The sequence below is a fragment of the Alexandromys fortis genome, unplaced genomic scaffold (genome assembly GCF_014885135.2).
Source record: "Alexandromys fortis isolate MF-2015 unplaced genomic scaffold, M_Fortis_MF-2015_v1.1 scaffold_152, whole genome shotgun sequence".
Lineage (NCBI taxonomy): Eukaryota > Metazoa > Chordata > Mammalia > Rodentia > Cricetidae > Alexandromys > Alexandromys fortis.
This window is the reverse complement of record NW_026068045.1, coordinates 820,155-831,576: the sequence shown is the minus strand read 5'-3', so window position 1 is coordinate 831,576 and position 11,422 is coordinate 820,155. Positions and strand designations below refer to the sequence as shown.

Genomic DNA, 11,422 nt, shown 5'->3' with positions numbered 1-11,422 from the left:
CTCTTCAGAAGTAACTTCCCTGCAGGGAGCCGCACCAATGCTTGAAATGCTGGGCTCCATGTCAGGCTAGAGGAAGCAAAACTTCAAAGAGGCCCAGGATAACAAAATGGCAAGGATGGGACCTCCTGGATCAAATCATTACCAGACTGAGCCTCCAGTCCTCCAGTAACCTGCATAGAGGAGAGCATTCAGTATCAGCCTGAGCAGCTAGCTTGGGCCCTTACCACTAGGGCCTCTCTCTAGAGAATGGACCTGAACCACCCTTCTGAGTGTTCTCCATGCTCAGTGTTGCCCCACTCCCCACATCTCCATGAGTAGTGACTGTTAGGCGCTCGCCCACTCAGGACACGCGGATCCTGTGCTGCCTGAGCCCAGCAGTACCAAACCACGCCCACTCGCTCCAGCCCAGGGCAATCAGGCGTCTGTCTGTCTGCCTGCCTTGAGCGAGCTAGCGAGCGGAGCGCAGTCTTTGCCCGTTGCTCTGGCCACAGCCCCACCCATCCAGACTCGTTGTCTTGGAGAGAGACTCGCGCAGATCCTGCAGTTGCTGGTCAACTGTGTCTGGTGAGTGGCGATTCTCAGGGCGAGGCCCACAGAGTCCTGTCTCATCTTGCCTCTCACTCAAGGACTCCAGAACCACCAGGATGTCAAATGAGCCGAGTGCTACGGGGACCTCACCTAGGACAGCACGTCCTGGTACCCAAAAGTCATCCGGTGCGGTAACCAAGAAGGGGGAGCGGGCTGCTAAGGAGAAGCCAGCAACTGCCCTGCCTCCAGTGGGTGAGGAGGAGCCAAAAAACCCCGGTATGCTGGCAGGGCTGAGGCTGGGTTGATCAGCCCAGAACTTTGCTTTATTATTGTTATTAAATTAAATCTGGTCTGGAACGTGCTATATAGACGAGGCTGGTCCAGAACTCAGAATTTTATCTCTGCTGAGACTAAAGGTGGTCTCCTCAGGAGTTGGCCTTAAAGAATACATATTTCGGCCGGGCGGTGGTGGCGCACGCCTTTAATCCCAGCACTCGGGAGGCAGAGGCAGGCGGATCGCTATGAGTTCGGACAGGCTCCAAAGCCACAGAGAAACCCTGTCTCGAAAAACCAAAAAAAAAAAAAAATACATATTTCCTGGGGATGCTGACATACCCCATTAGATGTGATAAGATATGCCAAAGAAGACTGGGGCGGGGTGGGAAGACCCCATGACGCTGTAGGAGGGGCTCTGAAGCAGAGCTATAGATACTCATTTAGCCAATGTGGCCATGGACACAGTTCTGCTTTGGCATATTTAAAGAAAAGTATTAAAGTTAGATGAACAGGACCATGGCTTTTCTTGTAGAAAGTGACAGAACCTAATTTTCACCAATTAAGTGCAAAGAGAAAATTGTCAGGTGTCTTAATACAAATTTGATGCTTTTGTTAGCAAAGAGGGTCAGGACCCTGCTATCCCTGAAATGGAGATAAAACAACCTGGGAAAAGATTCCAAGGGTCCACCCTTTGCCAGGTGCTATCTCCATGTCCATGCTAGTGGCCAGGACAGGCAGATTATGAACTGGAGAAAAAGCATCTCCCACAGAGAAGACAAGATAGCACTGAATTCCCTGGGCATAAATGGTGCACACTTGTAACCACAGCACTTGGAATGCTGAGGTAGCAGGCACTTGGGTTCCTGATAAAACTTGGGCTGTATACAAAGCAAGGGAGAGGAGAGGAGGGCAGTAGTAGGGTTAGCTGTGACAAGGAGCTTAGTCCAGGGACAGTGATAGCAAGGGGGTGTGGGTCAGGCTCCTGGGAGGTAGAAGTGAGGGGCCCAAAACAACCGAGTACTAGGTTCCTAGCCTGAGATGCTAGCTGGGTTGAGATGGGATTCATGGGAAGAAAACAGGAAGGAGGAGCATGCGAGGTGGACCTTCAAGAGTGAGGATCCACAGCGGTAATGAAGAGTGGCTATGGTGTTGGGATGTTCAACCCTGAGACTCCCCGAGACGGGTCAGAAGTTTGCCTGAAGAGGGACAAGGAAAGCCCAAGCAGCTTTGGCAGATGCAGGGGAGAACTCGAGTGACAAGCATACAGGGACCCTGGGCAAGGGCAATATGGAGGGCACAGAGGTTTACGGTTGCCTGGCAGGGGCAGACATGAGTCTCACATGAGGTGGAGATGCCTGATATGTGTGTAGATGTAGAGGAAACTCCATCTGATGGCCCATTTCTCAAACTCGGGAGTGGGCCATTTTAGCATTGGTGTGGGAGTGGAGGACGGATTAAGTTCCTTTGAAACACTACACATTGGGAACAAAACTGTGAGAGCCCGGGCGCCAGGTGCTTTCACGCTTCTCGGGTGATTCCTATGGATGGTAAAGTTTGAGGGACTCACTCTTGAGAGGTGAGTGATGCCAAGAAGGACGAGGGGCATATCTAATAGAAGAGAGGCAGCGTGAGCATGCACAGGGCTGTGCAGGGGCCACCCAACTCTCCCCGTAACTCGGTAAACTAGGCTAAGTTGCTGAGCATTTCCTATGATAGCTGGGCACGGGAGCAAAGCTCCCCTCACCTTTGCCTCAAAGAGCTTGGTGTGTCATGCAGGCTCTGGGTAAGCTGGGACACAGTCCTCTGCTGGTGGCCTGGTGCTGCTGTGGGTTGTTGGTTTGGAGGAGCCTGGGCTACCATGCAGAGAACTGAGAAGAGCAAGGGTCTCTTGGGGTTGCCAGACACCAAGTTTGCAGAGCCTCAAGATGGTAGGCGGTGGGCAAGACTGAAGGAATGAAACTTATCAAGACCATGAGGATTTTCAATACTTACAAACTCTGGGAGACTGACTAGCAATACTATATAAAAAAGTGTTAACAGGTCAGCAGCTCTGCTGGGCAGGCCTTGTCCCCCTCTGCGAGCTCTTGCTTTCCTCCAGTGTTTTCAGCATAGGTCTTAGCAAGGTAGCTTCCACCTTGGGGTCGCTGTGAGTGTGGAGGTTCCCACGCTGAATGCGGGGCTCACTCTGCTGCCACCCCGCAGAGGAATACCAGTGCTCCGGGATCCTGGAGACAGACTTCGCAGAGCTCTGCGCACGGTCAGGCTACACGGACTTTCCCAAAGTCGTCACCCGGCCACGGCCCCATCAGAACTTTGTCCCTTCTGCCTCCTTGTCAGAAAAACCCACCCAAGGTGAGCCATAGCCCACCCAGCTCACTCACTGGCGGGGCACGCTGCAGCTGCGGTGCCCTTATACTGCACCGTTTTCTAGACGACCAGCGGCTGTCGGCATCCTGTAGCCAGAACAGCCTGGAGAGCAAATACGTGTTCTTTCGGCCCACCATTCAGGTGGAGATGGAGCCGGAGGACAGCAAGGCAGTGAAAGAGATCTACATCCGAGGTGAGTGCCGCCCGCTGCCTCTGCCACTCCGGTCCAGCTCCTCCCCCCTCCACTGGCTCCGCCTCTGCCACGGCCCTCCAGCTCCACCCCCCACTCCTGGCTCACAACAGTTCAAGCCCCTCCCAGGCCTGAGATACCTTTGGCCTTTCTTCAGGTTGGAAAGTTGAGGATCGGATTCTGGGTATCCTCTCCAAATGTCTACCCTCCCTCAGCCAGCTGCAAGCCATCAAGTGAGTGGCGCTGTGGGAGGTCAGCCTCTGGCGGCTGGGATGGTGGAGTCCAGCTGTTTCTGTTTCCAACACCAGTTTGTGGAAGGTGGGGCTGACGGATAAGACCCTGACCACGTTCATCGCCCTTTTGCCTCTCTGTTCCTCCACACTCAGGTCAGTTGTGGTCAGGCCCCAGTGCCTAAGGGGCCTGCCTGGGGTGGGTGAGGGAAAGTGGATACCTACAGAGTCAGCAAGTCTGTTGGGTGGGGTTCCCACCTGAGACCACTATTTTAGTCTACATGGCATCCACAGAGCCCTTTGAGGTCCCATCCTCCCCATGAACCCCACCCTTCTTAGAGATCATCTCTATGACTCAGTACAGTGAGGGGAGGAGCCAGGAACAGATGCTGCTTTGCAAATATGGGGATGGGGATGTGGATGTGGAGGAGTGGCTCATGCAGTTCCTCATGAGCTGTGTGCTAAGTTAGCCTTCTAGGAATCACAGGGTGGATGGGTAGAAGGCAGAGCCAGGTTTAAGATAGCCTACAATTAGTTTGTTGCTTAGCTGTCTGCCCCTTTCCAGGTTCCTACAAGACCCTAGACTTAACATCCTCGCTTCACAAATACCCCTCGGTGCTATCCATGTGGGCTTTCATCCTGCGAATCAGATGTGCTGAGAGCAGGGCCCTCATGATCATACTTCCAGAATTTTAGCCTGGGGAATATTTTAGTCATTGGGGGATATCCTTAGACTGTTTTCTAGATGCTCTCAAAGAACCATACTTGCACTGTTCCCCTCCCCCTTGCATGGCCTCCCTGGTGATTCCTCAGATCCCTCTCACTCTCAGGAAGGTATCTCTGGAAGGGAACCCACTGCCGGAGCAGTCCTATTACAAGCTCATGGGACTGGACAGCACGTGAGACTCATTGACTTCACTTTCCTTTCTTGGCCTATCCCCCATTTGAAGTTGTCTTCAGTCCTCACCTTTCCGTCTCCAGGCACCTTTAATTCCTGATTCCTGCCCCTCCACCTATAGATCAGACAGAACCAAGCCCCAGGAACGCTGGTTCTCCCTGTCCCTGTCCCAGGAACACTGGTTCTCTCTCTCCCTGTCCCAGGATCGCTCACTTGTCTCTGAGGAACAACAACATCGATGACCATGGGGCGCAGCTCCTAGGCCAGGCACTGTCCACACTGCACAACAGCAACAGGACCCTTGTTTCACTGAACCTGGGATTCAACCACATTGGAGACGAGGGTGCAGGCTACATTGCGGATGTGTGTGTGTGCTGTTGGGCAAGATGGACTGGGGACGCTGACTTGCCCTTGGCTTACAGGACTCTGTTCTCCAGGGCCTGAGGCTGAATCGCTCTCTCCTCTGGTTGTCCCTGGCACACAATCGTATTCAAGACAAGGGAGCACTGAAGCTGGCCGAGGTGGGTTTTTGCATGCTGGGCAGGGCAGGGGGCGGGGAATCTGATGCAGGTGTCTGATGCAGGGAGCTGGACTTGCCTCAGGTCCTGCGCCCCTTTGAGCTGACCCACAGGGAGGTGGTGGAGAGGAGGCGCCTGCTGCTGGAGAAAGGATCGCAGGAGCGGTCACGATCGGTGAGGAGCCACCTGGTCCTAGGAAGGCCGCTTTTCTTCCCGCTGCCCATGACTCAAATTCCCTCCAGCCTCTTGCCTTTCCGGATTCTGGAGACCCAGTCTCTGTCAAACCCAACTTGGTGCTGTAACTACACTGCCACTCTGGCCATTAGAGTGTAGTTAAGAGAAAAGATACCATCAGATCACTTGGGCTTGAAATCCTCTCCACATTATCACTGCTTAACCTCCAAGTCTCACTTGCCTCAACTAAGCAGGTAACTTACTTTCTTCACAGAGTTGAAATGATTAAATGAGTTACTGTAAAGCATTTGAAATACTGCCTAGAACTTAGCTCAACAAAAGCTGCTGGCTGGGCACAATGCAAACCTTGTCAGTTAGGAGGCAGATGAAAGATGAGTTCAAGGACAGCCAGAGCCACAGAGGGAGACCCTGACTTTAGCCAAGATCTAGAGGTACTGTACTGTATGTAAAGTTCTTGCCTGCCACACACAGGTGCTCGGTTTGATCCCTACCACTGCAACAAACCATTCTCCTCATCATCAATAAAACAATTCAAAGTGCGCTATTTCCCCTCCTGTGATGGAAACCTGAGCCTCCAGCCTATGCTCACCGTTCTGGCTCCTTGCCAACAGCAACTCTGTCCCAGACCAATGGCCAGGCAGGGAGGTGGGGAAGGAAAAGAACTTATTTATTTCCTCTGTACCCTCCCAATTTTGAGTGCAGCCTTCCTCCTCCCGACATGGGGACTCCAAAACAGAGCGTGAGAAGTCTCAGATGATGGGGATCTGCAGTGTTGCTTTGGCGGACAAGCCAGAAAAGATGCAGACAGTGAAAACACCTAAGGGCCTGGGCAAGAAAAAGGAGAAGTCAGGGGTAGGTGTGCTGGGTGAAAGGGAACCTTGGGCCTTGAATAGGCAGGGGAGGATCTTCTATGGTGTATAGGGCAGGCAAGTCTCTGAGGCTCAACCTTCCTACTTTCTCCCTCTGGGAGGCAGGGCATCCATTGTGTTTTCTTAAATCCTTCACAGGAAGTTGTAAAGAAGGAGGAGAAGTCGGGCTCCGGGCAGTCACCCACACAAGGAACCCCTAAGAAAGAAGATGCCACGAAGGCAGGCAAGGGGAGTAAGTGTGAGCACATTTCTCTGGGGATCTTCCCACAGGGAAGAGCCTTAGAGAGCATGCAGGAGCTGGCTTTGGCATGGCTATGTCTGCCAGGAGCAGTTCTGTCATGTCTCTCCTTGGGCCTTATTTATTCCTCACCTTGCAATGAAGAGTGACTCCACTTGGCCTCGACACTGTGACCTATGGCTGTCCAGCTAGAGGGGAGCTCACTGCAGATGTTCCCATGTTCCCCTCACCCAAGTCTCAGAGTTTGAGGACTCCGCCTTACCAAGACCCTTTCTCGGGGGAGTTTGGGTGGTGTCAGGGGGGTCTGCTCTGTGCATTCTGGCTCCTCTTCTGGTCCCAGAGGTCACCATCCCCGAGCAGAAGATCAACAAGGGAAAAGGGCCCAAGACGGGGAGCAAAGAGAAGCGCAGCATCCTCCTGGAGTCCGAGGTTGGTGCCGTCCGCGGTCTTCACTGCTTTGGCAGTGGTGTCTGTAAGCTCTCTCCAGCCCACATGGAATCCTATCTGACCTGCACTTTCTGTGGAGATGACACAACCCCCATTTCCCTTCCCCTGCGGCAGACAGGCTCCTTACCTCCTCGTCTAGGAGGATCCCCAGTTTGGATCTGCTGTACATCTGAAGCTCATCACCTGCCCCCCAACACTGCACAGGAACAAAGGGTGCTTTTGCCCCACAGGTGCTAAGACACTTTGTCAGCACACTGCCCCATGCAGGATCAATCATCCTTAGGAAGCCTTCTTTGGGCCATCTACTTCCTGGCTCCCAGTTCCTCCACGTCCTCCATCTTGTCCTCTCCATTCTCTCTCCATGAGGAGACTCCACAACCCTGTCACATACTCCTGGAAGGGAAAGCCTTCTGGCATCCAAGACAACTTCTGGCAGAGGATGGCTTTCTATTTCCCACAAGACAGTCTTTGCCTTGGGCAAACTGCCCCTTCTCATCAGGACCATCAGCTTCCCAAATGCTCTTTAATGGAAGGGTTACAAATGCTTATTAAAACCTCAGTCCCTCGTGAACCCGGGGCTCCAGGGCCTTTGCTTGGGGAGCCCCCCTCTTCCTTTGAATGTCTGTACACATTCAAATTTCACTCCCAGGTTGCCTCTTCTAAGGTCTCTGCTCTTAAGGGCCCAGCCACGCTACATTCCTATTTAATCCTCTGGTTCCCACACCAAGGAATTTTTTTGAGGGTATGGGCTTATTTATCTTTGTTTCTCCAGCACCTAGGATACAGCCTGAATTATAACCAGCACTCAAAACCTGTATGTTGAATGAATGAATGAATGGCCTGTTGACCAGCTCCCCTCTCCTCTGCTGCAATTAGTATTCTGCTTTAGCAGCTGGTTGTTGAAGCTACAGAGATGGTCAACCCTCTCCTGGAGCCTGTGGAGCACCGAGATGGGAAAGTTTTCATGCCTGGGAACAAGGTCCTTTTGCACCTCAACCTCCTCCGTATGTTTGCAAGCCTTACCTATCCTTACCGCGGGACTACCCAGGCTCCATTTTGCTAAGGGGTGCCACCAAAGCTCCTTGGGGTGTATTTGAGCTGGAGTTGAGAGGAAGTGCTAGGTCAGGGAGGGCTTGAGTAAGATAGCTAGGTGGGGAGGAGGAATCACAGAGGAAAGGGGAAGTGGGGGGAAGGTGTGAAGTAGAAAGAATTGGGGTAGAGGGCTAGTCCTGCCTAGTGAACTTGGGGATGGGGAGTCAGGCTGCCAGGTGTGATACCAGGTACCACTGTCTGTTTCTCCTCTCAGGAAACCGAATTACAGAAGTGGGGTTGGAAGGTTTCCTTACTGCCGTGCAATACCAGGTTCAGGTCTCCAAGCCCAAGAGTTCATCCAAGGGTCCCTTGGGGCTGCTGTGGCTATCCCTGGCGGTGAGTTCCTGGCCCATTTACAGAAGGTTTCATTGTCCTGATTCTTTGTTTCAATGCAGCAACCTTTGTTTTCTGTTGTCATCAATGGCATGACTGCCCTACCCTGCTCACCTGTCCTAACACTGTAAAGGGCATTGTTTTCTCCTGAAGACAAATCTTCATTCTTGCTAATGTTCCTTTTTTTTTTTTTCTTTCAGAAAAACTGCTTTGACCCACAGTGTCCAACATACACCATGATTCAGGAACTGATGCTGCCAAGGGACCCTGTGAAGGCCAAGGTCAGGGAGGAGGAGGCCACAGCTACCTAGGCTTCCCATGGGAGACACCTTGGACCGGTATCAGCCTATTGCTGTGCTATTCTTTGAAAATCACTTCAGAACTGTTGGGAACATTTGGGCTCCTGAGTCTGTTCATATTGCCTGGTTAGACATGGCAGAGTGGTGGCCTGAATCACACGGTATCTGTTGGGGGGGATGAACTGAGCTCCTGGCTCCACCTCCAGAGTGCCCCAGCAGCATCCCCCAGCCCCTCTCTGCCAGCATGCACACAGCTGATGATGGAACTAGGACCCATCCCCCAGCATCCTTGCTGCTTATCTCCAACCCATGTGTTTGCCTGGCTCGTGAGACAAATGCACTCTGGAGAGGGTACTGTAGCCATATTTGCATAGCAAAGGCCAAACATTAGACATGGCAGGTGAGCAACCTGAAATCATGGACATCCAGAGCTGGGACTGCCAGGCTGCCTCTAAATTCTGGAGAGCCCATGCTAACCTACAGGGAATCTCCAACCTCTTTCATCTCTTGGCCCTCTGCACTGGCTGAGTGGCTCCCGGGACATCTCTCTCCATTGCTCTGAGTCCCAGACTGATCATCCATGGTGGCTTCTCCAGTTACATCTGCCAGGTCCCCTGTCTTCAGCCCTACTTGATCAACAGCTATGGCTGTTGTATGGGATGTATGGGAAGGAGAGGGATGAGGGCAGTGAGGACTGTCCTCTTCACGCTGTGCAGCTGAGGGCAGGTTACGAGATCCCGTTCCTTTGGGTGAAGTAACCACAAGGTTACTGGTCTACCTCTTTTGAGAAGACACACCCCCGAAACTTTGGGAGAGGTGACAAGACCTGGTGTGGGATGGTGTGGCGGGGCTCTTCTGGCTCCCTCTACCCATTCATGACCAGTCACAACCAACATGCCCTGTATCAGTCTAAGAATCATACAGCCACAATGGAAGAATATTTAACTTTTCTTTAAAAAAACTTAACCATGAAAGGAAGAAAATAAGAGTATACATTATTTTAACAGCAAAACAGTCATTTCCATATCTATATTTTATATATTATATATATTTATATATATGTATATATACACCTAGCACAGTGTGTATGTTCATCAGTGGGGAGTGGAGTGAGGGCACGACAATGAGCCAATGTTGCTGTGGCCCCAGGGGAAGGGTCCTGAATTAACTCGGACTCTGCTTTCTTAGGGTCTGTTTTGAGCTCCTTAACGTACCTGTTGTATTTGTTTCTATGGGGCAAATAGGGACGGGGTGAGCATGAGTGAGGCAAGATGCTCCCTACGGGCTCGTCTCCTGACAAACAGCCTGGAGTCCAGGAGACCAGGGAGACCTCCCTGGCTGTGGAACACAGGCAATCACCGCCCTGAGCTGGGCTGCTGACTGGCTCTCATCTTACTGGTCTCTGACGGGTTGAGCATGCCAGGGACAGAAAAAAGGCTAAGTTATTTACAATGCAAAAAATGCACATACAATAGACATATTTATAGGACACTAAAGGGACAGAAGAGAGCCAGGCACCCAGCTGTCTCGGGCCTAGGAAGAAGGGGAGGAAAAAAGTGCATTTACACATAAGCCTTCTCCTTTGACTTGTACACCCTAAGGTACCCTGAGGGTACTGTGCACCCAGGACACCCCACATATGCTATGTAGCTATGTGGGGCAGACCACTGCAGGAGGCCTACTGCTGTGATCAGCATGCTCAGGAGATGAAAGCCATGGAGATTTGGCCAATAGGAAGAGAAATTGAAACTGGACTCTGTCCAATGTGAACAGATCAATCAACATGCAGGTCTCTCCTTGGGCCTCTGGCATCTGTCAAGTGGAGGCTTGGGTCTCCTAGTGTTGTGCTCTGGCTCAGGCCAGACTCTGGTAGAATGGAGAAGCTGAGGCTCTGGTTGTCTGAATGGCTATGGTCCTGGTGATGCAGCTGTGTCTGTGGCACTGTCTTCCAGGGGGGTGTCGGAGCCTGTGGGAGGAGGGTGAGGGTTGAGAAGCTGGCTAGGTTTGCAATTTTCTGTTTCAAGTCCCAGGCTTAACTCTTCAGCACCAGCTGTTGGTGACAAAGCTTTCTTCTCCAAAAACTCTCCTTTATTTTTATTAAAATAATTTTGCTGGTGCGTATGGAGTGTGTGTGGAATCAGCTTTGCAGGAGTCAGTTCTCCTTCCACTGTGTGAGTCTTGGGGATTGAACTCAGATGGTCAAGTTTGGTACAAATGCCTTTAAACACTGAGCCATCTTGTCAGTCCAACCCTTGTTTCTTGTGGGACTTCAGCAGGTCTATGAGTACCTCACTTCTGTCTGGCCTCCAAAACCAAGACAGGTAAGTGTTTTAACTTTGAGTCAAGCCATGGCAGTGGCCTTCCCTCGAAATCCAGGTTTGAGCCACTAAGAACCTGCAGCAGAGGTAAAATCTGGCCCTCCTGGTACATGACCTCCTCAACATAAAAAGAGGGTTCTGGGGGCTGGAGACGTGACTCTGCAGCTAAGAACACTTGCTCTTAGAATGGAAGAACTCTTCCAGAGGAAGTTCTTCCAGAGGACTCAGGTTCAATTCCCATCACCTATATATGGCAGCTCATAACCATCTGTAACTCTAATTTCACAGTATAAAAGTTGCCTATGGCCTCCTCAGGCATTGCATGTATGTGGTATACAGATTTACATGCAGACAAAGCATCTATACACACAAAGGATTTTAAAAAGAGGGCTCTGTACTTCTGGAGGCATCACAATTCCTGACTTCAAACTCTACTACAGAGCTACAGTAACTGAAAACAGCCTGGTATTGGCATAAGAACAGACAGAAGTGGTGGCGCACGCCTTTAATCCCAGCACTTGGGAGGCAGAGGCAGGCGGATCTCTGTGAGTTCGAGGCCAGCCTGGTCTGCAAGAGCTAGTTCCAGGTCAGGCTTCAAAGATACAGAGAAACCCTGTCTCAAAT

General features: G+C 51.6%; 2 protein-coding genes across 16 annotated transcripts in view; one reads left to right on the top strand and one right to left on the bottom strand.

The window, feature by feature from the left end:
* Positions 1 to 43: 43 nt before the first annotated feature.
* Lrrc71 (leucine rich repeat containing 71) overlaps positions 44 to 11,422 on the top strand; it is a 15,444-nt gene continuing 4,065 nt past the window's right edge. The window contains exons 1-15 of one of the 2 annotated variants that reach the window (XM_050118794.1): positions 44 to 804; positions 3,007 to 3,156; positions 3,236 to 3,364; positions 3,519 to 3,594; positions 3,670 to 3,747; positions 4,422 to 4,490; positions 4,693 to 4,852; positions 4,927 to 5,010; positions 5,092 to 5,181; positions 5,905 to 6,054; positions 6,210 to 6,303; positions 6,650 to 6,738; positions 7,649 to 7,760; positions 8,063 to 8,184; positions 8,382 to 8,519. In XM_050118794.1, the coding sequence (XP_049974751.1) occupies positions 645 to 804; positions 3,007 to 3,156; positions 3,236 to 3,364; positions 3,519 to 3,594; positions 3,670 to 3,747; positions 4,422 to 4,490; positions 4,693 to 4,852; positions 4,927 to 5,010; positions 5,092 to 5,181; positions 5,905 to 6,054; positions 6,210 to 6,303; positions 6,650 to 6,738; positions 7,649 to 7,760; positions 8,063 to 8,184; positions 8,382 to 8,492 (1,674 nt within the window). In that variant the 5' untranslated portion in view covers positions 44 to 644 and the 3' untranslated portion in view covers positions 8,493 to 8,519. Of the gene's footprint in view, positions 805 to 3,006; positions 3,157 to 3,235; positions 3,365 to 3,518; positions 3,595 to 3,669; positions 3,748 to 4,421; positions 4,491 to 4,692; positions 4,853 to 4,926; positions 5,011 to 5,091; positions 5,182 to 5,904; positions 6,055 to 6,209; positions 6,304 to 6,649; positions 6,739 to 7,645; positions 7,761 to 8,062; positions 8,185 to 8,381; positions 8,520 to 11,422 lie in introns of both variants that reach the window. The other variant, XM_050118792.1, reaches the window with a different exon arrangement.
* The window catches only part of Arhgef11 (Rho guanine nucleotide exchange factor 11), a 131,682-nt gene continuing 129,676 nt past the window's right edge, over positions 9,417 to 11,422 (bottom strand). For all 14 annotated transcript variants that reach the window (XM_050118776.1, XM_050118779.1, XM_050118784.1 and 11 more), the window contains one exon: positions 9,417 to 10,446. In XM_050118776.1, coding sequence (XP_049974733.1) covers positions 10,388 to 10,446 — 59 coding nt within the window. In that variant the 3' untranslated portion in view covers positions 9,417 to 10,387. The remainder of the gene's footprint in view (positions 10,447 to 11,422) is intronic.